This window comes from Euleptes europaea, chromosome 16 (genome assembly GCF_029931775.1).
Source record: "Euleptes europaea isolate rEulEur1 chromosome 16, rEulEur1.hap1, whole genome shotgun sequence".
In the NCBI taxonomy this organism is placed as follows: domain Eukaryota; kingdom Metazoa; phylum Chordata; class Lepidosauria; order Squamata; family Sphaerodactylidae; genus Euleptes; species Euleptes europaea.
The window spans coordinates 22,391,192-22,415,529 of NC_079327.1; the positions used below are offsets into that span (position 1 = coordinate 22,391,192).

A 24,338-nucleotide genomic window follows, 5' to 3' on the forward strand; every position below is an offset into this window, starting at 1 on the left:
GGCCACAGTTCTGGCAGCAAAACTAGACTTTCCACTACGTTTGCCAGGTCCCTCTTTGCCACTGGTGGGAGGTTTTTGGGGCGGAGGAGGGGAGGGTTTGGGGAGGGGAGGGACTTCAATGCCACAGAGTCCGATTGCCAAAGCGGCCATTTTCTCCAGGGGAACTGATCCCTATCGGCTGGAGATCAGTTGTAATAGATCTCCAGCTAGTACCTGGAGGTTGGCAACCCTACTTTCCACATATACAGGTCAGCACAAAAAGGCAGCTTTTGATTTTGTCTTCTGCACCAGTGACTTCAAACTGTACCAGGAATAAAATAGAGAATGAAAAAAAAGAGACTCATATGGTCTCACCAACTTTAGGCAAATTCTGGGTTGAATCCAGCACAGCATTTCTGTGAACACAAGGACTTACCCAGCTGCCCCCTCCCATGGCAACTCAAAATGCCCCTGTAGAACAGAATCGCATGGAGCATTTCAGGGTGCTGCAAAAGAGGAAAGGCTAACAAAGTCATGCTCCATGAGCAGAAGTCCTTGCATCCATGGAAACACTGTGCTGGATCCAACCCTCTGTCTTGATGAGTGGTCTAACACTTAATAAAACAGGAAATAATGGATGGATGTATCCAGGAGTTGTTTACACAGTCATGGTTTTGAGGTGGTGGTATCAGAATTTTATCCTCCACCCTCTAAAAGTTAAAAGTTCCAGTCACATCCCTTAATATTATAGGTCACAGTTGCCCAGTTCAGACACTCTAAAACAGGGATGTCAAACATAAGGCCCACAGGCCAGATCCAAACCCTTGAGAGCTCTTATTGAGGCAGCTACCACCACCCCTCTCAATCTGAGCTGGCGAGGCATGGCCCGGCCCAACCAAGTGACTATTATGTCATATCCAGCCCTTATAACAATTGAGTTCGACACCCCTGCTCTAACACATTTCGTGGGAATCACCCTTCTGGATGTAAGATAAGATATTGCTTCCAAGCACAGCTGCATCCTCCAAGAGTATAGGATCATCTGAACCAACCCTATGAAACACTGAAACTGGTTAAGGCATTATAGCCATTTATTCATGGAAGGTTTTGCATTGGATTTGTCACTCTATAGATGCACATTTTCCCCATCTGAATTCTCAAAGCTCTGCATGGCGGCTTATTGTTGAGTTTTGAGAATATGGATGGGGGAAAAGTGCATCTAAAGAGTGGCAAATCCAATGCAAAACCTTCCATGAATAAATGCCCTATGACTCTCTGCTATTGTTTATTACCACCCATCCATGAGATGAAAAGGAAGATCCAAGAAAACCTGACATGTCATGTGAATTTAGGCTGATACTCCCTCAAAAGCAGCTGCCCCCCAAAAAACAGAAACTCAAAAACAGAGCAAAAAGCCGCACTGATTAAAAAACATAATCTCAGCTCTACAAACTCTGGCTAGCCACTATTAGATATTTACTAGAGGACAGCAGAAGCTTATTGCTTGGACATCAGGCGCTCCTTTGTAATTCGTCTAACTCACTGCCTTCCAATTGTACCGCAACAACTAAAGGTCAACTCTGAACCTATAAAGAATTGGAATGAAAGTTCTCACTTGATGTGGAAAATACCTATTCCACTCTCACTGGTATTCTACCTCTTTGTTGGTAACACACAGTGTTAAAGAAAAATACCCCTATGAGGAAAAAAACAAAAAAGAAGAAGAGTTGGTTTTTATATGCCGATTTTCTCTACTTTTTAAGGAGAATCAAACCGGCTTACAATCTCCTTCCCTTCCTCTCCCCACAATAGGCACCTTGTGAGGTAGGTGAGGCTGAGAGAGCTCTAAGAGAACTGTGACTAGCCCAAGGTCACCCAGCTGGCTTCATGTGTAGGAGTGGGGACTCAAACCCGGTTCTCCAGATTAGAGTCCACCGCTCTTAACCACTGCACCACGCTGGCTGTCATTTTACTGAAGCAAACAATCTCTCTGCATAGATATACAAACCAGCATTTGTTGTTCTAGATGACAGGAGGCCACCCATCATAGCAACAGCGCATCAGAATTCCTATGCCTTTAAATAAGAACTATGTGTCTGTGAAAGCAATCCTGACTCTTCATTTGTAACCTTCAACGTTCATACTGTTCTGCATTCTCATATGCCACCAATGCATACATCCTCAATAAGTTCCTTGGAGAAAACCCTCTTCATTTTAGCACGGCCCCAGCAGTGCCGCTGACTCTAGTTATCACACTGTAAAATGTTCAACAGATTTTAAAAACCGGTTTGCAAATTTTAATCCTCCAACTCGACACGTATATAAAAAACCTTGTTCATTTTTTTAAAAAATTACTTCGGATGACTAGCCTCCGTGAAACATTTTGAGTATCTCCACCGCTGGTGCTATAATTATAGGGACTTTTTGTTGTTTAAATGACAGGGAGGGAGTGAAAGCTTCCCTCTGGTGATTAGTGGCCATGTTACCAGTAAATGGTGTGCCGTATGCATTCAAAGCCTGAGAAGAAACCTCAGACATCACCCCTTCTTTTGCAGTTGGTCCAGTTTCCTTTTTAAAAGACTATAGTTTTCCCTGGTCCCAGCTGCTGTGGGGTCAAGCTTCAGAGAGACTTCATAGTGTTTCTTGGCTAAGTCAAGATTCCCCCAGCGATGGTAGAGCACAGCTGAAACAGCAAAAGAGGAGGGTTTTTTGTTAGCAATGTGGTCAGAAGAATAGACAATCTTGCCAATTACTTAGAAAACATTAAAACATTCAGTTGGCTGTCGGCGCCGTTTCAGCCTATGCCGCTGCCAGCTGGAGGAGACACGTTTGGGAGCCGAGCGGGCCAAGGAATGACAAGAGCGGATTGTGCTAGAGCTATAAATTGCTGTTTTTATCTGGAGAGCTCATGGCGGTTTGCAAGCACGGCACAAAAGAGCCAATTTGCCACCGCTGCCGCCCAGCCACCTCTGGGATGCAACACACTGCCTGGTTGGTCGAGCGCACAATGCAAGTAAGCCTCTGTACGCTTGGAACTCCATTCTCTTGTTGGCAATTTGTTTAGCAAGTCATCAGCATAGAAATCTAGCCAGCGGAAGAATGCCTTTAAAAACAGTAGTTTTTAAGACAATGGAACATGAAAAGAAGTACAAGCAGTGTGTCTGATTTTTTTTTTTTTAAGTTTGCACTAGGGGAACTGTAAAATGTCTTACCCAAATTACCATGGTAACTGGCTGCATTTGGATTGGCTTTAATTGCCTTGTGGAACAAAGCTTCCGATTCCTGAATAATTCAGAAAAAAAGAGATCAACAGGACCAGCTATTTTTTGTAGTGCACACAATGTCAAGTACAACCAAACACCATCAATTACCTCATGCTCTGTGGTCTATTAACATGATTATGTCACCATATTTTTTCCCCCATGTGCATTCACACTTCTACTTTCCTCTAATGGATATACATACAATATAATTCACAGCCTGATCCAGCTGTCTTCTGGTAGTTGCTGTCAATTAAAGAGTAATTACTCTAGTGCGAGTAAGAACACAAAAACACTTGTGGACAGTATTATAAACTGGCTGCTCACAGAAATTGCCACTTTCAACCAGCAGACTTGCACAGAAGTGAATTTAGTCTCAAATGAACGGACGAGACTACTTTTAGTGCAGGTATATTAGTGGGAAATTGCAGCCAGATACTTTTAAAAGTTTTTTTTAATTATATCCCTCCTTTCCGTATGTTTGCAGCAGCTACCCACTAACTTACTCAAAAACATGGTTGTAAAATCCAGTCAGTTACGACAAATCAAAAAGATCAACAAGTGGAATGCCTCTTCTTGCTCCACTATTCGAACAGAACTGTGCCTACAGAGAATATCAGCAGATAGATATATTTACAAAAGGCCTTATGTTGTTTTATGGCTGACTATTATTGTTCCAAATCTGGTCAAAGCTGTACTTAATTTTCACCCAGAAGTATTGAAACCACTGGATATTTTCACAAACACCGTATATACTCGAGTATAAGGTAAGATAAGGTAAAGGTCCCCTGTGCAAGCACAGGGTCATTCTTGACCCATGGGGTGATGTCACATCACGACATTTCCTAAGCAGACTTTGTTTGTGGAGTGGTTTGCCATTGCCTTCCCCAGGCATCTTCCCTTTACCCCCAGCAAGCTGGGTACTCATTTGACCGACCTCGGAAGGATGGAAGGCTGAGTCAACCTTGAGCCGGAGACCGGAAACGGACTCCCGTCGGGATCGAACTCAGGTCATGAGCAAAGCTTTGGACTGCAATACTGCAGTTTACCACTCTGTGCCACGGGGCTCCTCGAGTATACTCGAGTATAAGCCGACCCGAATATAAGCCGAGGCATCTAATTTTACCACAAAAAATTGGGAAAACCTATTGACTCGAGTATAAGCCTAGGGTGGGAAATGCAGCAGCTACTGAGCCCTAACACGTGCTCCCCTGCCCCCAGCCACGCCCCCTCATCCTACGCCGTGCGCGCGCTCCCCCTCGGTGTCGGGCGCCTCCATTCTCCCCCCTCCTCCTCTTCAATCCTCGCCGCTCCGTCTTTTTTTCCCCTCAGCGGCGGCGGCCGCTGGAACTCTCTGAGGAGGAGGGGGGGTCGGAGGCGCCCCTCCCCCCACACTGCTTTCCCGCCTCATAACTGCCAAAGCCCCCCCTCCCAGCTGCCCTCACTGAGGGGGGCCCCGCCAGTCCGCCCTCCCCCCCCGAGGGACCCTCCTGCACCCCCTCGCTTCCCCCCCCACCCGTGAAGCGGGCACGCGGCGCATGCGCGGAAGGTATCAGCAGTCATCGGACCACCTACAGAGGCTGCAGGCACCGCAGATGAGCGGGAGAGACCGGAGAACACCCGCACTGCACCGGAGAACAGGTAAGTGGGACCCTCATTCGAGTATAAGCCGAGGGGGGCTTTTTCAGCATTAAAAATGTGCTGAAAAACTCAGCTGATACACGAGTATATACGGTAATAGCCGCCCCAAACAACACTTATAAATATTGGCACAACATATCTGATCCAGTTTGCTCTATTGCTGCTTAAAGAAAAATAGATAAGTTGTCAACTAATTCAGTTTTTAAAGGTGATCTCATGGAATAACTGCCTCCTACTGTATTGTCAAGCGCACCAGGTAAGATCCTCTTCTCAAACCCTACTTTCTATGATTGTACCTGCATAGGTGAGGCAGGTAGTGACAAAAGACAGGGCTTTTTCAGAGATGGGGGCTGAGGGGGTGGGAGGACTTTCTAGCTGCAGAGGGAGGCTGATGCGACCATGTCCCTTCCAAAAGTGACATCATCACGTTGGCGCCGTCAAGGGAGACGTTCTGGCATTGGGGCAAAAGCTCCACGGTAGAAGCTCTTTTTACCAGAGTTTTGCCCAAATACCAGAGCATCTCCCTCGACATCACCAACGCGATGACATCACTTCTAAAAGTGACATCATCGTGCCTGCGATGGCGATGCCTAGGCCTCATTTTAAGCCCAGTAAGACCCTCGCCAGCCAGCTGGACAGCACAGGGCAGAGAGAGCCCAAAGCAGGGGATCTCCTGACAAGGGTCTGGTAACCCTACCTTTGGAATACCCTCCCCCTTGAGGCTCACCTGGTGCCTAACTTTCTTTTAGATTTCTGGTCAAAACCCACACTTTTAAACTAAGGGGTTTGTTTGTTTGTTTGTTTTTAAAATCTCTTTTAGTTGTTTCTGGCCAGAGGATTGTTATATCACAATAATTTTAGGTTGCTCATTTTTTGTTTTATACCCAGGCTTGTTTTTAACGATCTTTTGACTTTGCTTTATTATTTTAGTTGTAAGCCATCTCAAGCAGGTATCTAGAGGTGGTATGTAAATTTGCTAAACAAACATATATATAAACCTTGACTGCATAGGTTTAGCAGTTCTTATGCAAAACCATGGTGAATAATGAAGTAGCATCGAGGTCTAATCTTATACAAGGAGTAATATCCATAGAAATAAGCCACTGTTTAACAATGGAGCAATGTAATAGTATCTGCGGCATTCACATCTTATTTTTTTGTCTTATTTATTGTGAGGCATCCACCAAGGGAATTATCAGAAGTGCTTCAGGTACCTTATATTTCTGTGATTTCCCCAACACATTTGCCAGTGAAAACATGAGAGTATGATCATTAGGTATTAATTCCAGAGCTTCCCGTCCAACAACTTCGGCTTGTGCCAAGTTACCTAGGAACAGACAGAAAGAGAGAGAAAAGGTCAATAATAATTTTTAGCACTGTTAATAGTTTAGCTACTGTATGTATATGATATAAAATTAATAACTCTGAATATACAAGGCCACGAGAAAACTGGTAACAGAAGACAGCCCATTCAGACACAGAGACCAGTTTATCTTTCCATCCTATTTAAAACATTTAACAGCTAATAAACATATCTTTAAATTGAAATTAAAATATATGCATTGATTGTAAACAAGTTCACTTTGATCTGTGTGTTTAGTGAGCTCACAAAATTTTTTGAAAAATCCAGAATTGTTTCCAAGTACGGAAGAAGTGAGCCCACGCTGAAAGTGAAGGAACCAAACAGCTTTGGATGGTGCACACAGGACCCCACCCCAGATCAAAGAAGCACCGGTTGATTGCCAGCAGACCGATCAATCTTCTTTATTATGGTCATTGACCAGCATTACAAACAATAGACATTTCAATCCAACTACACAAAAACTGAACGTATGAAAATAATTTAAAATATGACCTTTAAAAAAACATTTAAAACCATTTAAAATCTGCCGCAACTCTAATTTTCCGGATCCTACTTATCAAAATACAAAATCTGGCTACTCGGCGTGATGTCTGAGAGTTCTTGTCTGATAACAAATAGTCCAATTTAATTTTGTCAGTTTCATCAGATATCCTATCTAACAGTGGATTAATAATTTTTAGTCTAGCCGCCTTATAATAAAGACATCTCAAGATCATATCTACTGTTGTTTCTATTTCACGCAACGGGCATAAACACAACCTTTCTAGGAACAGGTGGCTTGTTGATCACTCAACTGACGGGCACCTGAGTCCCCCTCTACTGATGATTTGAAACACAAAGTGAAGCAAAACTTGAGAGCCAACTATGTCAAAATTTACTGTGAGTGACTAATCACCTGGCAATGGAATAAGGATATCCCAACAACCACAGTTATCATTTTATAAAGATGACATAGTACAATGTGACTGCATCTGAATTCCTTCCACATCAGTCATTGCTCCAGAGTCAAAAGAGCTGTTGTGAGAAGACTTCATCCCTGTGGCCTGCTTCAGTTCCTGTCCACAGCACACATTCCGTTCCTGCAAACATGGCTACTTTATTGACTTCAATGTGGCCGAGGGGGTAAGGGAAGCCCACCATGCCGCCGATCTGGGCATGGGAGTGCTCCAAGATGCGGCTGTCCATCATGGAAGGGGCAGTGGGGGGCGGGAGGGATAGGGGGGCTCGGGAGGGGAGGCCAGCGGCGGAGCTGCTGGGCAGCCAGCGCGCAAGGAAGAGCACATGCCACCGGACCGCTTTAACATGCTCACCATCGGGGGCCTCCCAATAATTAAGCCAACTGACTTCAATGTAAAGATAACTATTATAGGCAGAGACACTCTCCCATGGCCAGAGCTATTTGCTGGAATAGGGTTGCTTGACCCCATCTATCCATTTATCACTGTCTTTCAAATTCAGTGCTGTTTTTCAAAATGCCAAAGGCCTATTTTAGGAATGATTCAAAGCTTGCAACTAGGGAGGAGAGCGTTTGAACCATATAAGCCTCCTTAGAAGGAAGAGATAAAAATGTTCTACATTATGAGGCAGCAAGAACTATTTCCTGGAACACGAAGCAACAAGTGGTCACTGAAAGCCGCAGTACCGAACCTTAACTCCCCCACCCCCCTTGAATAGTGGACTGTCAAAGCAGGTTCAAAGGCAGTTTGCAGAGTGACGTAGGAGGAACTTCTATTTAAGAACTACCGTATAAGCCGAGGTGCCTAATTTTACCCCAAAAATGGGGGAAAATTAGGCACCCGTGTATAAGCCGAGGGTCGGCTTACACAATGCCCCTGCCCCAGGTCGCCCGCCCGCCCGGCCTCCCGGGTCCAACAGACCCACCCCGACCCCAGTGCCACCCCCTCCCGGGCCCTCCACACCCACCCTGACCCCAGCGCCACCCTAGGGGGGAGGGAGAAGAGCCCCTGAACCCCTTACTCACCGGGAGGACGAGGCCCGCTGATCAGCTGGAGGCGGCGGCAGGGAAGGCACGCAGGCCGGAGGCGGCAGCGGGGCCCTGCCTGAGCGCAGGCAGGCCCCGCTGGCCTCTCCCAGGCCGCAGAGAAGGCGCGCGGGATGGCGGCGGCAGCGGCGGTAAGTTCCCCCTCCCTCCCCCCTCCCCTACCGTATTGACCCGCGTATAAGCCGAGTTGGCTTTTTTCAGCCCTTTTTTTGGGCTGAAAAACTCGGCTTATACGTGAGTATATACGGTAGTTGGTTTCCTGAATTTTGGCCCTCATATAAATGGCATACTTGTATTTGCTCTACAGAACAATGCAGGGAGGGAGAGAACAACAAAACTAGTATGTAAACAAACCACTTGTGTGCCCACAAGTTGCAGCCAACCTATGATGACCCCATAGGGTTTTCAAGGGAAGTGATTAAGCAGAGGTAGTTTTGCCATTGCCTTCCTCCGCAAAGTCTTCCTTGGTGGTCTCCCATCCAAGTACTGATCCTGCTTAGCTTCCGAGATCTGACGAGATTGGGCTACATTATACCATTCCACTTACAAAGTTTCACTCTTTGCTTTAGCAGCCAAGAAAATCTGAGCTAAAGCTGTTTTTAATCAGGGAATTTAACATATTTAATTACTAGCTTCTTGGGGGTCAGACTGTTTTAAAATTATTTCAATGTTATTTTAATGATTTGTATGATAGATTGTGATGGCCTTCGGCCACAAACAATAAACTTTATCATCATCATCCAAACAAACCACTTACTTGAATAACAAAGTGTAAATCTTATACTCTACCTGTGTTATCAAGCAATATAATCATATTGTTCCAAGCCAAACTGTGTTGTGGTTTCAGAACAGTGGCATTCCTCCATGCATTCAACGCATCTACATGGCGATTTAGATCAGCATACTGGAAGTAACATAGTTGGCAAATAAATGCAGTCCTGAATATGTAGCATCTTTATTCAGATCCCACACCCAACTCATATTCCTCTGGGCAAAGAATATAAATCAGGTATATGAATGAACCAGAACAGCAAGAAGCAATATCCTTTGTAGGTTCGTTCTCAAGGCAAATTTATAGAGGTCACCGCGGTGAAAGACAGGACAATTTGAACAGAATGGTGGGGGAGGAACAGGAGCTGCAGACTAATCCATCTCCTCTCAAAGGCTGAATATTAGGAAGTTTCATGAAAAGGTGCCTATTTTGGCAAAGGGTTGTTTATCTACCCCTGTGGCAAAGCACCATATTTCTCTGAACATCTGAAGTGTGCATGAATGGGACATCACAGATATAACTCCACTGACAGAACCTTCATACCATCTCAGACATACTGGTTTTCAGAAGAGTCACATGTTTAAATGCCACCTATAAAGTATACCAGGCCTTGACAAATTCCAGGCGCCAAGTCACAATGCGGCACAGGAATTGCATTGTGGTGCCTAGTTTTTTTTAGCAACAATTTTATTGTAATGTCTCTCAATGAGAAGTACAAAGCTTATTTATCATTTCACATCAGCATACGTTTTGTTGTATGGCATAAAAATACATGTGCACGAAGTTCTTGTCATAGCTTGTTTATATATCAACTTTACACCATCCAATGGTTTATTTATTACATTTCTACCTCGCTCTCCCCAACCCGAAGGTCGGGTTGGGGATGAATTCATTCTATAAACAGTTGTTTTCTATACTGGTTCCAATATTCAATTAAATTGAGCTTTTTAAAAACCAATAATGGAATTATTAGAAAAAGGGGAGAAATTACGCTATAGTTGTTTTTGGTGGAAAATACTATCAAGTCGCAGCTTACTTATGGCGACCCTGTAGGATTTTCAAGAGGGGGCGGCTATTTCACCATTTCTTCCCTCCCCCTGCAGGCCCCCGCTTTGTCCCTGAGGGTCTGCTGACTTCCAGGAAAAAAATGTCAGGGGGTATAGTTAGGGTTGCCAGGTCCCTCTTCGCAACCGGCGGGAGATTTGGGGGGCGAAGCCTGAAGAGGGCGAGGTTTGGGGAGGGGAGGGACTTCAATGCCATAGAGTCCAATTGCCAAAGCGGCCATTTTTCTCCAGGTGATCTGATCCCTATCGACTGGAGATCAGTTGAATTAGCAGGAGGTCTCCTGCTACTACCTGGCAGTTGGCAACCCTAGTCCTTATGCATCACTGATTTTTTAGGAGGCACAAGGAAGAATATGTATGTTAAGCATATCTACCCAGTCCTAGCCTGAGGATCATAGCTTGCTGGGTAGCTGCACTACCCCCCTCCCATCAAGACAACCAGCAACGGAAGGGCAGCCTGGCTCTAACTAGATTTAAACCTGTTTAGCTCACCCATCATTACATTAATATCCAATCTGTTTTTGGAACAGCATGGTAAAACCATTTTAACAAAAATACAAGTCCCTCTTTACTGTTTCCCTCCACTCCTTTTTTTAGAAATCTTCAGCATTGCTTTCAAGAATATATCTTTAGGATCATATTTTTCGGGGAGCTATTAAGCTTAGAAATAAAGCAACAGGAATTTTCAAACGGCAGTCCTATATGAACAGCTTGGAACTGTTTCTAGGTTTGCTTTATGGAGCTCCCGACGGAAAGTGAATTCAAGTGGCCGACAGCCGTGCATCAAAGGTACAACCATCATCAAGGGTGGGGGGAAACATGCACAATATAATATTCCATCTGTGGGCATATAAGCATCTGAATCAACAGGCTAGTCATAGTAGATGATTGCCTGCTTTATTCAAGCAAAAGGTAACCAAATTGAAAAGCGGCAATGTTTCGAGGCTCAGGGTGATAGCTGTAGGGACAACTTAAATCCAAATTACAGAGGAAGAATAAGCAGTCCACTCCCCTTTCTTACAGTGCCACCCCAAGCAGAGTTACACCCTTCTAAGGTATCAGAAGTCAATGGACTTAGATGGGTGTGACTCTACTTAGGATTGCATTGTTAGAATGGGAAGCCAGACAATAGATCCCAAGTCTATTTTTCATTTCTGTACAACGCTTACTTTCATACAGGCGCTGGAAAAAACAAATAATAATAGGAATTAGAGTTCTGGTCTTCCCCTGCAGTGTATATGTGTTTCCCCACAGGGAGCATTTGTAATAATTTAGCAATTCCGTTCTATGCAGATTTACTTCACCAGTCTAAGCCCAATGAAATGATTTATTTCATTGAGCTTTAGAATCAAGTAACTCTGCATAGGAGTGTTTTGTCAGAGGATCCAAAGTCTGATCTCTTGAGTGAGATGACGAAGTATATTAATGTCATAAAGCAATCCTCAGTGTACATTTCTGGGCTTTACGATACTCAAACTGCAACAAGCAATCCTAAATTTGTTTACATGGAACTAAGCACCACTGGATGCAAATTGGACTTCCTAGAAAAATGAAATCTGCCATAGAATTGTCACTCAAAACCCATTTCAGCTTAATATATCCCTTGAATCATTAGAATAAATATAATTAAATTCACTTACCAAGCGTCCTAAATTGTAGTAACAATCTGGATATTTTTTCCTATGTCTGATTGCAGTCCAATAGCTTTGCTCTGCTTCTTCGTATCTTCTTAAACTATTCTGTACTATTCCTAGATTCATCCATGCTGCTGCAAAATCAGGCCTAGCCAAAATGGCCATATTTGTCTTAGTATATGGAGTGAAAGATTCTTTGTATATCATCTGTGCAACAAGTGGACTTTTTGTGTGTGGTTGTTAAAAACTTACTGTATTTGTACAGCTAGCAAAAGAAGCTCTTCAGCTTCATGGAGTTCATTCCTTTCTTTCAAGATGTTTCCCAGGTTGTTCATAGCATGCACATATTTAGGATTCAGCCTGGGATTGAAAAGATAAAAAGAATTATTTACCAGAAAGAGGTAACTCTACTCATTCTCTTTCAACTTCTCAGTACTGTCACCGATTTGCAACCCCTTCTACCATGTTATATCAACCAGTGGCAGCCTTAGGCATTTTGAGTATCTGATTCACAAATCGTATGACCATCACCTGCCCCAGACTGGAGCCATTTTTTTAAATAGACAAATGGAAGCTAGAGGCAGGAAAATGGCGCACCCCTGGGAATCTGCTGCCCAAAGCATTAGCTTACATGTTGCTTCATGGTAAGCATGGGCTTGCTTCCAGCACAGTATTAAGGACCACGCTTTTAGCTAATAATACACACGGTATTTTGTTAAAAAACAGTACTGTTAAAAATAAATGCAACTCTGTATAGTGGCTAGGTTTACTCTTTTTGATTGTCCTTGGTATGCCAATAAAGGTACTGAAACAATAAATGCAACTCCTTATTATCAAATCCTTCAGAAAGATCATTTTCAACAAATCTTTTGCCATGTTTGCAATGCTGGCAACGTTTTTTTGTGTACCATTCAAATACTTCTCGAATTTCCATGCCACTTCCAATAATACGCAATTGTCATCCGAGTCACAACAATCAGATTTCATTCCATATTCTAAATTAGCTGTTTGTACTATTGTTTTATAAATCTAAAAAAAAATTTAAAAAAATGTATATACCTTCTAATTACAGCAAGAAGATCAAACATGATGAAAAGCTGACCTTGCATGGTATATCTCTTAATGCATTGTGGTGTTCTCTACCGTTGATGCTGAGCTTTTAAAGTAATTTACCCGAATCTATAGAAAAGTCAGCATTATTCCAAATCAAATTGTTATCAGGACTTTGTGTCCCCTCTTGTCTCTTTCCTATTGTTCGATGAAACAACATCCTGCATCTTCTTCCTGCCCATTTTTTTTAAAGAATGACTCATACCTTACAGCCTCCCTGTAATAATTGATTGCAGCATTTTGGTTGCCTTTATCAGCCAAGTTTTTGCCAACATTATAATGAACCTGAAAGTAAAGGCAGAGCTGTATTAATTTCTGCAGACATTTGCTTGCAGTTTTTCAGTTTATTGTATATTTATTTATTGAAAATATTTTTATCCTGCCTTATCGCCTCAGACTAAAGATAACTAATTGTAATACAGCAATTGTAATACAGCAATGGAGCCAGCGTGCTGATTCGTTTACTTGCACAGCTTATTTGTTTCAGCATAAGGTTTGTTTGTTTGTTGTTGGCTATTACGTTCTAAAATAGGCCAGAAAATTAATAATGCAGCTGTTTCATCTTCCTGTATAAGTAGCTTTAATGAGAGTAGGTTAGGGATGGCCGAGCACGTTTGAAAACTAATTCAGCTCTGATACAAGGAGAATGTAACACACTCTTGTTAATTATTTTCTATCCTGTAATGGCTTTTATTCACACAAAAAACCAGGAATTGACCTGATTTTCCAGAGAAACATTATGAACACAAAAACAGGTAAAGATCTTATTTGCTTTCATCCCATTCAGTGCCATCATGAAAGTAAACTATGTTAGGTCCCCTGTAAGTCAGGTGAAGTTGAATCTACTGCGCATGTCTTTTTCAGGTGCTCTTTCTACCAGGAAGTCCGATGCAGGCTAATTTCCCCTCTCCTTGATCTAATAAGGGATAGCTCCGAGGAAGGGAAGCTGAGGAGTCTCCTATGGGAAGGGTCAAACCAGAGGGTGAAGCAAGTAGCAAAATTCTGTGCCGCAATATATAAGATCCGCCAGACAAAGCTGGGGCATGGTAATTTAACTTAAAATTGAGAATGTTTTATTAATTCAAGGTTTGTTTGAATTATATAAACTGTCTATGAATTGTATACCCTATAGTTTTAGCTACTGTATATTCCCCAGTTTTAATTCTGTAACTGATATGAATTTTAATGGCATTTGCTGTATTAATAAATGAATCTGAAACTATGTTGGGTACCAGAGCAGCAGGGTCAAAAAGCTGTATGGGACAGAGACTGTAGGAAGAGCTGGGTGTGATTGAGCAAAAAACAAACAAACAAACAAACAGAAACTCTGGCTGGATCCCGTCCACAGTCTGCATTTTAAAGATCTGTTTCGACTACTCTAGGATCTTTAGAATATCGACTGCTGAAATTCCATGCCTATTGATGGTGTTATATCAATCAATCAAGTTTTATTTCAATACAAAATCAGCTCTGGATAAACATCAAAGTTAGGTTAAAATAAAATAAAATAATAAAGGTTGATGATTCTGGGAGGGATGGTTTGAAGAAGAGGAGGGAAGATCTTCTATGGGGAAAGGTTTTCAATTAGCTGTTTACGAATCCCATTAGACCGGAGGCAAAATTTGGCTACTTGAATGGTTCTCCCCTGAGATGAGTCTGCTAAGAGAAGGGAAACTTTAGCTTCTTCTGGTGCTATATCATTACTGCTGTTCTTCATGATATCGCCTGAAAGCGGAGCTATAAATTCAGATAATGTGTCTGTGGCATTTTAACAATAAACTGCTTTAATTGGTGTGTCTGCATCATAAATTTGCTCTGGCCAGTAAAATTCAGCTTGGCGCCCTTCTTCTAACCTTGCAATAAAGATTTTGTAGTTCTGTTGGTAGTTGATTAACCCAGTCACTCTGCTTATTGGCTACAATTAAAATAGCAATATATTTACGTTGCTCAAGCAAGCAGTTCAAAAACCGCTCGATAAACAGACGGAAAAACTAAAACGGTAGGCAACTGACACAGCACGGCTAACAGTTATGCTTGCAATTGACCCATTGATTCTAAACAACTAGTGTAATTGATGGAGAATTGTCATTTTTAGGTTACAAACCCATATGCATGGGAAGGAGGGTATGAAGCAGCTTTCACAGAATTGTAGGGTTCGATCCAACCAGTTTTTCTGGTGGTGACAGAGGTGTGAGAGGGTCCCCATGGAGACCCACCGAAGGCTATGCTGGGGATTATGGGACCTACGTGGACCAAAGCCACATGGGACAGGGGGTTGTAGTCAGGAGGGGAATTAGGTGAAATTCAGTGAAAAAGCTGACTGGATCTAACCCATAACCTTACCATCCCTGGCAATCCACGATCAGGGGAAGCAACCCCATGCTAAGCTAAGAGTTTCTAGCATCCCATAACACAGGCTATTCTCTAGAGAAAAGAAAGAAAAAAATCAAAGCAAGGGGTGACAAAATGTGTCTGCTTGTCGTGGGACATGCTTAGAACGATTTAATTGGAGAGCAATGCATCAAAAAATAAAATGTAGGCCCACAGTCTTAAGATACTAACAGCAGAATCCTACATCCTTCTAAGACCACTGACTTCAACAGACATAGAAGGGTGTTAACTTTGCTTAAGATGCTACTGCAAGTATTTACTGCAATCATTCAATACACAGGACAACATTCCATTTCCCATGGAATAAGCTTGCGGGGCCTTCAAACACTCCTTCGCTGACCTACATTTTTCCATTTCCTAAAATGGATGGAATTCACACCACAAAAAAGCAATTGTACATTTTAACAGAAAAGCTAACTACTAGTGTGATGCAAAACTGGTGGCAGATTATCGTCATTAAAAGTTTTTTTTTTAACTTACTTTGGCGTTCAGCGGACACACGGACAATGCACTCCTAAAAAGTTGTTCCTCAGATCGCCACTGGTTACTGCGGATAACACAACGCCATACATTTATCAACAAGAGGCCCAGCAGAGCAGCAACAAGCAATTTCTTGGAGAAAGGAGACACATGTTAAAGACTACCCTTTTAAAGCCTCCCTCCCGGTAGTCCATGATATGGATTATTTTGTTAGTACCTTTCTCTTAGCCTGTTTGCTCAATAGACTGAATCCATATGTTATCAGCATACAGTAGCCAATGCTGGGGAGGTAGGTTACTCTTTCGGCAACGACAAATCCCACTCGAAAGAAAAGGTTGCTCGCAGGAAGAAAAGGGATAATGAGAAATCCCAATCCCAATGTGAGGATTCTAGTAAACAGAAAACATAAACGGACCAGAACCAACGGGTTGAAATTAGGAAGAATTTTATTTTCTCCCCCCCCCCACTTTTTAAAAAAATGTTTTTTATTGAGTTTTTAAGGATACAGAAGAGAAAAAAGGAAAAGGAGGGGGAACAAGATAACACTGTTGGGTCGGTGTCCATGGAAGAATTTTCTAACAGTTAGAGCGGTTCCTCAGTGGAACAGGCTTCCTCGGGAGGTGGTAAGCTCTCCTTCCCTGGAGGTTTTTAAGAAGAGGTTAGATGGCCATCTGTCAGCAATGCTGATTCTATGACCTTAGACAGATCATGAGAGGGAGGGCATCATGGCCATCTTCTGGACATGGACAGGGGTCACTGGTGTGTGTGTGTGGGAGTTAGTTGTGAATTTCCTGCATTGTGCAGGGGGTTGGACTAGATGACCCTGGTGGTCCCTTCCCTTCTATGATTCTATCTCTAAGATGTTCCCATGAATTGTGAGTTTGTTATCAAAGAGCCTTTTTCAAATGTTCTCTATAGCAGGATGGGAGTCGCAGCAGCACAGATAATTCTGGCACTCTTTGGTAATATCACATATCTAAGAGCTCATGCTGCAGTTCTTTTTATGCCAGTTTTGCTCAAGTACCTAGGAAGAAGTGGCATGGCCTCCATCCACACAACCTTAAACTTCCAGACTTGCCGTAGGGCCACTGCGCCACTAAAAAGTAATGTTGGAAGGGACCTTAAGCCATGCAAGAGAAAATATGCAAATGCCACACCTGAACAGGATTGCCAACCTCCAGGTACTAGCTGGAGATCTCCTGCTATTACAACTGATCTCCAGCCAATAGAGATCAGTTCATCTGGAGAAAATGGCCGCTTTGGCAATTGGACTCTATGGCATTTAAGTCGTTCCCCTCCCAAAACCCTGCCCTCCTCAGGCTCCACCCCAAAAACCTCCTGCTGGTGGCGAAGCGGGACATGGCAACCCTACACCTGTATGCTTATTATGTGGTAGTCTTGTTGATCACAACAGGATTAGACATAATTGACTCAATCGATAAGCTTCAACTGTATGTGTGAGATATCTGACAAAGGGAGCTTTGACTCTAAAAAGTGTATACCCTGGAAATCTTGTCGGTCTCACAGGTGCTACTGGATTCGAATCTTGCTCTTCCTACTGCAGAACAACATGGCTACCCACCACAAACTGTATGTGTGGTGCCCTGAACATGCACGGGCTTCCTGTTCTCTTCTACAAGAAGGGAAATACTTGAGGTTGAATCGAAAGGTCATTTTCTGCTCACACAAAACACTTTTGCCAATGGAGAGGGACAATTTTGCAATTTTCCCATCCCGTTGCAGACTCCCACTTTGCCCCACATCAGTCTGTTTATCAAGGTTCCCCATCTTTCAGGAACAGCATTTTGGGGAGCTGAATGGGCTTCAGCAGGAGGTAAAAAAAAAAGTTCAGTTCTTTCAGTGGAGTTCTGATCATGGTTCTTCGCGGTCAACTCTTGGTGTGGAGAAATGGTTAACAGAGTGACCCAGGACGTCTTGAGTTCAAATGTCACCTTAGCTGTGAACTCACTAGGTGGCCCTAGGAAAGCTTAGGCTGTAGGCTCCCACTTTGTGCCTGCCCCACACTGTTCCTGGGAGGGCTCACTGACCCCTAAAAGGTAAAGGTAGTACTAGGTCATTACTGACCCATGGGGTGACGTCACATCCTGACGTTTACTAGGCAGACTATGTTTATGGGGTGGTTTGCCAGTGCCTTCCCCAGTAGTCTACACTTTACCTCCAGCTAACTGGGTACTCATTTGGAAGGATGGAAGGCTGAGTCAACCTTGAGCTGGCTACCTGAAACCAACCTCCATTGGGATCGAACTCAGGTCGTGGGCAGAGCTTTGACTGCAGTACTGCAGCTTAACCCTCTGAGCCACGGGGCTCCTCACTGACACCTAAGGAGAACAATCTCCTGGTCTCCACCACCACCACCCCCACCAGCAATACAGGGGTAATCCTCCTTAGCGCACTGTTGTGAGATTACTAAAATAATTCGCATGAGATGCCTGAACACTTAAAAAGCGCTTATAGATCAAAAAAAATTAAATGGGAAAGAATGAAATGAAATAAATAAAACTATAAATAATCTTAGAGCCCTTCTGTGTGCTTAGAGCACTTTCCCCTTTCACAGCCTGAAAAATCTGCAAATTTAAAAACAGAAACACAACTAATTCTTCAATGCAAACATTATATAATCTAGTCAACAATACCAGAAGGACATCGGTCATGTATACTCTGAAGGTACAGTTTTACCACTCACAACATTCTTACAGCAACTTTCATTTCTGAAAAATAACAGGTTGTTTTCCTGCTCCATTATTTTCTCTGTATCTGTCTCCTGATAAAGAGTAATCACTCTAGGACAAGCACTTTATTTTTTTAATCAACTGCCAGAATCACTGCATTTCCACCCAGAAGTTCTTTCTTAAGTTCTTTTTTTATTATTATTATTTTTACCAAAGAAACATTGTTGGGGGGGACAAAAGGAGCTGAAGGAAAACAACACACATCAATTACACTTCGTTCTGGCCACAAATTACTTTTTACCCCCTACGGAGTTAAGGATCTCAAAATGCCAATTCAAGAAGATAAAGCAGCCACCCATACCTCCCTTTTTACAAGTCGTGTCTCCCCCGTAGTCAGTGTAAAAAATGATGGCACCAAATTGGGAACAGAATGAAGTCGCAGTTATAAATATTTATCTGTACCGCATTTGCTAAGGTATTGATTCCACTGATTTGTTTAAAAAAACACACACACCAAGCAAACAGCGCCGAGCTTCAGAAAACCATGCACGCAACCCAGGGAGAAATTAGAAATTCAACAATGTCTCTTACCTTCTCTTCTGGCTGTCTTCGGAGCACAAGGCTTGGCCCATCAGAGCAATTAGGCAGAACCAAAGGACTGCTAGTGCAATTATTCTCCAGTCAGTGACTGATTTAATAAGGGGCACGCAGCCCATTGACCAATCAAAACACAGCCACCAGGGACACAGCAGCAACCATGCATTCAAGGAATAGTAGTAATTATAGTTTATAGCCTGTCAGTCAAGAGAAAAACAAACATTTACTTCATCTTGAACTTAAGTGGGTGTTGGGCAGGGAAGGGGCAGGGCGGAGAGAGAATCCAATTTCACAACTACTTTGTCAAGTCATGAGAGTTTTGTTTAAGCTTATGCTCTAATGCTCTACAGTCTAATTGAATAGAGGTTGTTATCTCTACATAGCTTTACACACACACACACACACACACACACTAGTGTGGCTGGTTCCTATTATACATAATTTGGATGCCATCCAAACGTCTACTTGGCTAAACTTCCTTGGCTAAACACTGTTCAACGTCAACGTGAATGATGTTTACCAAAGATCAAAGCCTCAACGATCTGGAAGTTCTAGCTTTTCCGTGAGCCTTTTGTATCAATAACTACATCGATCTGGGCAGCCAGGACTTTTTCCCCCTTTTAGTCTCAGACACAATGTATGCTTTGATCTAGAGAAGTGCAGGCGGTGCCGGATCCCTTTGCTGGCCACAGAAGCCAAAGAATGGTGAACGCAAGCTATTCTATAGCCAATAATGCCCAAACCCATTGGATTGTAACCCAAATACACACCGGGTTGTCTATAACACATCCACCTTATTTCCTGAGTAGACCCCCCCTCTGCTTCCCCACATTTTTCAGAGTAATCATTACAAGCTTTAAAACTTAAGTGAATAAAAGGGTAATTCCTTGGGGACTCTGAATAATAATAATGATGATAAAGTGCCATCAAGTCACAACCCAAATTATGGTGACCTCTCAAGGAGTTTTCAAGGCAAGAGATGAGCAGAGGTGATTTGCCATAGGCGATTTTTTCTGCATAGCACTCCTGGTCTTCCTTAGTGGTCTCCCATCCAAGTATTTACTATGGCTGACCCTACTTGCTTAGCTTCCAGGCTCTGAAGAGCTTCAGCTAGGCTGGGCTATCCAGGCTGTTTGGGGGCTCCGAAGGAAACCTGTATTTGACTGAAACACTTTGCTAGCCCTTCTACCCAAGCCCGGCCTTGGGCCCTTCTTAGGGCTGCCAACCTCCAGATACTAGCTGGAGATCTCCTGCTATTATAAGTGATCTCCAGCCAATAGAGATCAGTTCACCTGGTGAAAATGGCCGCTTTGGCAATTGGACTCTATGGTATTGAAGTCCCTCCCCAAACCCTGCCCTCCCCAGGCTCTGCCCCTAAAACCTTTCACTGGTTGCCAAGAGGGACCTGGGAACCCTACTCCCCTCCCCAAACCCCAGGCTCCGCCCAAAAAAACACCCACCAGTGGCGAAGAAGGACCTGGCAACCCTAGCCCTTCTGCATGCGAAGCCTTTGTTTTAGAGCATGTTTCCCTTCCTTCTAAACAGCCACGTTTTCTAACTCACAGAAAAACAGTAAGCTTATAACTTACCCTCACAAACAGACTCTCTGCAAATGAAGCTGGGTTATCCACTTCCGTAAAAGCAGGTGGCCCCGTGCCCATAATGCGCCAGCGTACATATAGCATGGTGGCTCCTCCACACAGCAGAAGAGTTGTCCTGAAGAGAAGTCCTTTTCGAATCACCACCAAGCTCTGGGGAAGGAGGGGGGGGAGGAAAGGCATGTGAGGTATTTACTTGTTTTCCCTCTCAGAAAGGGAGAGGAGAAAACAAAAGCAGGAGAAACAGGATCCCGCTTATTATGAAAGGATAAATGAACAACACCACCTTATTTGCAGGGATGGGGAAATCACATCCTAAAATTACATCACAGGAAGGGTATATGGTGATCTTTGAGGTAACCAAAAAAATAAAATAAATAAAGAGTTCCAGCTTCAATCTGCCATTTTTGGCCAAGATGTCAAGTGCTGTGATGGATCACTAGTTTTCCCCCTTGGTACTTTAATCTCTGTTACAGCCTTTTGAAGTGATTGATCAGGAGCAGGCTTGGAGGGACAATTTGAGCCGGCACCCCTAAATTGTGACTGGGTTACAAAAGATTCTGGAAAATCTGTAAAACTGTTAACCTAGAGGAGGGCAGGGTTTGGGGAGGGGTGGGACTTCAATGCCATAGAGTCCAAAGAAGCCATTTTCTCCATTTTCTCTATTGGCTGGAGATCAGTTGTAATAGTGGGAGATCTCCAGCTAGTACATGGAGTTGGCAATCCTAGGCAGAGCCTCTGGCTTGTAGTGGGCATCTGCCTCATGCGAGGTGGGTGTCAGAGGCTCATAATGGCTCCCGTCCACCTTGTGCCTACCTCAGATAGGGAAGCCCTGGACATTTGCCCACTGGAACTTTTCCAGATGGCTTTAGTGGCCAATCGGCCCCTGCATGTAGCATACTGGCCCTCCTGGCATACCATACTAGGATGGGGTAGAATTCAGCCTCACATCAAGAACATTTTGAAGTACACTTTTGTTGTACCTTTATTGTTAATATTAAAGTTATCTGTTGGTTATGTACTTTCTGTGTGGCCTCCATTACACCAAATACAATGCATATTTGAAAGTTAATCCCTGGTGAAATGGGTGGTTTACTTACAAGTAATCATACTTAAAGGTAAAGGTCCCCTGTGCAAGCACCGGGTCATTCCTGACCCATGGGGTGATGTCACATCCCGACATTTACTAGGCAGACTTTGTTTTATGGGGTGGTTTGCCAGTGCCTTTCCCAGTCATCTTTCCTTTACCCCCAGCAAGCTGGGTCCTCATTTTACCGACCTTGGAAGGATGGAAGGCTGAGCAAACCTTGAGCTGGCTACCTGAAACCAACTTCCGTCGGGATCGAACTCAGGTCGTGGGCAGAGCTTGGAATGCAGTACTGCGGCTTACCAAGGTTATAAAGGGTAATAAAGCAGAAGTCAATTTAGGATGGATAGGGTTTTTTTGGTGTTTTGGTCAGGTGTATGACAGTCAGGAGCTCAAAACAAACATCTAAAAATAATCTGAAACAAATGTCCAGGTATTTATTGAGCAACCTGGACAACATCACTAATCTTGCAGCTTTAACCATCTTTACAATTATAATATTATGAATGTAATATTAATATAATATTATGAATGATATTTACAATCTTTGCAGTAGCATTTTATATTTAGCAGTTAAGGTTTTACTGTGATAGCCCACATGCTATAAGAGATAATGGACATGCCGTAAAATTTTACAACTGTTGTGTAATGACAAAGAGATCTGATAGTAATCTGCATTTTTAAACTGACATGCACTAAATAATAGAGACAGTCAACAACTCTAAAGCAATCATGTTTCAAAGTCTTGTCAGACTTGAAATTAAAACAGATACTTCAACCTATTTTAGACTTCTCTGAAAATGAATTTTAGCTCTTTGAAATGTTGTTTTCAGACTGTAGACTGCATCCTACAGGAAAGTTCCACTAACGGAACGGGGGAAGGGGTTGATGTTCACAGATTCCCTCTTCCTGCTGCAGAACTCCAACTCCCCCCCAATACAGTTCATGTGGGTCCCCCAGAAGCACCATTTCAAGGATAATTTGTGGGCTGCAATGGGGGGAGGAGGGGGCAAGAAAGTCTTGCTTCGTTGAAGGAAATCCCTTCTGTCAACAGAGATTTATCACGAGAGCCAGGCCTTTGACCCAACTGGGGCCAAGGAGATCACAATATAATTAACAAGCTAACTGACGGAAAGAGCTTTGGTGTGGAAGAGTGAGGTGTGGAAATCTGAGTGGAAAGAAGTAGTCCCAAAAGGCACGAGTCACCCAAGAGGCAGGGCGACTAACAGAAATAAGTGGCGGTGGCCTAAGAAAAATGAAGGGCAAAGAAGACAGAGACACGGAGAGCGTGCGCGCTAACGAGAACAAGTATAAGAAGAAATCAACACAGGGTCAACAGGAGAGCCATATATTTTTGACTGAATAAGTGGGGAGGGAATGAGAGTCATGAAGGGAGGCTAGCATGGTGTCTGAGGAAAGTAGAATGCAATGTCATGAAAGACAGGGGCATGAGGAAACAACAGGTGACAGGAAGAAAGGAAGTCAACTAGCAAAGGAGCTGTAGAAGTTCAGGCAGCCATGAATTAGAACTATAACAACACAACAGCGGGCCATAAATCTGGATATCAAGTTTGAAAACTGGCCTGATATGTATCTATCTATTTCAAAATCAAACATGGAAAGTTCCAACAAGCATTCATTGTATACCCTTCAGAACTGTTTTGTTTGCATGAAGTTTTTGGAACTGAGGGGTATTAATGCCGCACTATAGAAAAGGCAGAATTGGACAGATACAATTATATTATTTTGAAGCAAGGCCTTCTCAACAATTTGATTAACTAATGAAAGGGCTCCTTAACCATGCATTTAACTAGTTTTAGTATGAGTCACTCATATGATGGCCACTGAGGAGGCCAGAGGAAGGATGAGAGACAGCCAAACATCTTGTTCCAGCAAAGAGCCACATCCCATTACATCTGAATCCAGCTCTCCTAAGATTCTTCTTTGGAGGTACCTTTTTGAGTTTACAGCTTTTCATTCAAATGGTTTTGGGAGCCAATTGTGTGAAGGAAAGGGAAAGCAATGCTCCATTTCACATTTGTTGTCTATCAGCTGAAGTTGAAGCATGCTGGGCTTAGATCAGAAATACGTTTTCTGGAAAATGCTCTTTAGCCTCAAATATTGTTACTTGTCTTTCATGCTACTGGAAAGATATCCCAGAGTGTTATGATACTGATACCAACATTCAAACATTAACCATTAGGAGAACACAGATGAATGGGGCATTCATTTAAATCTATAGTTAAACAAATCACCTCCAGTGACTTATCCTTATGTAGAATCTTCAGTACAACTTCCAAAATATTGAGTTTATTAATCACCACAGCATCAAAGAGAGCATTTAAACCCTACAAAGACAGGATTAAAGAGAGAATTAAAAAGAAACAACAACAGGTAAGTGTATATCTTAACACTGACTTTTGGCTGTGTATCAATTAGAAGGTAATCCGGCAGTCAAGTTATGAGTTACTTCCATATAGCCCGTTGATAGCTGACAAGCTAATTATAGACTACATGCACCTCTGCGGATCTCTCTATCAATATTTGCCAACAATGCTATCCTCTTGGGAAGTCTGGCTGGTAACTACTCGGAGCCACGTTTTCACAAGCATTCCTTCCCGATTATAGAATGACTTGCTGAAAATGGTCACTCTGACCCTTTCCTACTAG

The 24,338-nt window shown here is 43.0% G+C and overlaps 1 protein-coding gene across 2 annotated transcripts in view; it reads right to left on the reverse strand.

Moving 5' to 3' along the window:
* Positions 1-2,369: 2,369 nt before the first annotated feature.
* The window catches only part of TMTC4 (transmembrane O-mannosyltransferase targeting cadherins 4), a 51,221-nt gene continuing 29,252 nt past the window's right edge, over positions 2,370-24,338 (reverse strand). Inside the window, exons 7-18 of one of the 2 annotated variants that reach the window (XM_056861684.1) lie at positions 23,924-24,016; positions 20,573-20,734; positions 18,978-19,180; positions 15,914-16,085; positions 15,697-15,828; positions 13,031-13,110; positions 11,968-12,075; positions 11,722-11,863; positions 9,035-9,149; positions 6,095-6,207; positions 3,192-3,261; positions 2,370-2,662 (exon numbers count right to left, since the gene is read on the reverse strand). In XM_056861684.1, the coding sequence (XP_056717662.1) occupies positions 2,517-2,662; positions 3,192-3,261; positions 6,095-6,207; positions 9,035-9,149; positions 11,722-11,863; positions 11,968-12,075; positions 13,031-13,110; positions 15,697-15,828; positions 15,914-16,085; positions 18,978-19,180; positions 20,573-20,734; positions 23,924-24,016 (1,536 nt within the window). In that variant the 3' untranslated portion in view covers positions 2,370-2,516. Of the gene's footprint in view, positions 2,663-3,191; positions 3,262-3,287; positions 3,486-6,094; positions 6,208-9,034; positions 9,150-11,721; positions 11,864-11,967; positions 12,076-13,030; positions 13,111-15,696; positions 15,829-15,913; positions 16,086-18,977; positions 19,181-20,572; positions 20,735-23,923; positions 24,017-24,338 lie in introns of those variants that run through there. The other variant, XM_056861685.1, reaches the window with a different exon arrangement.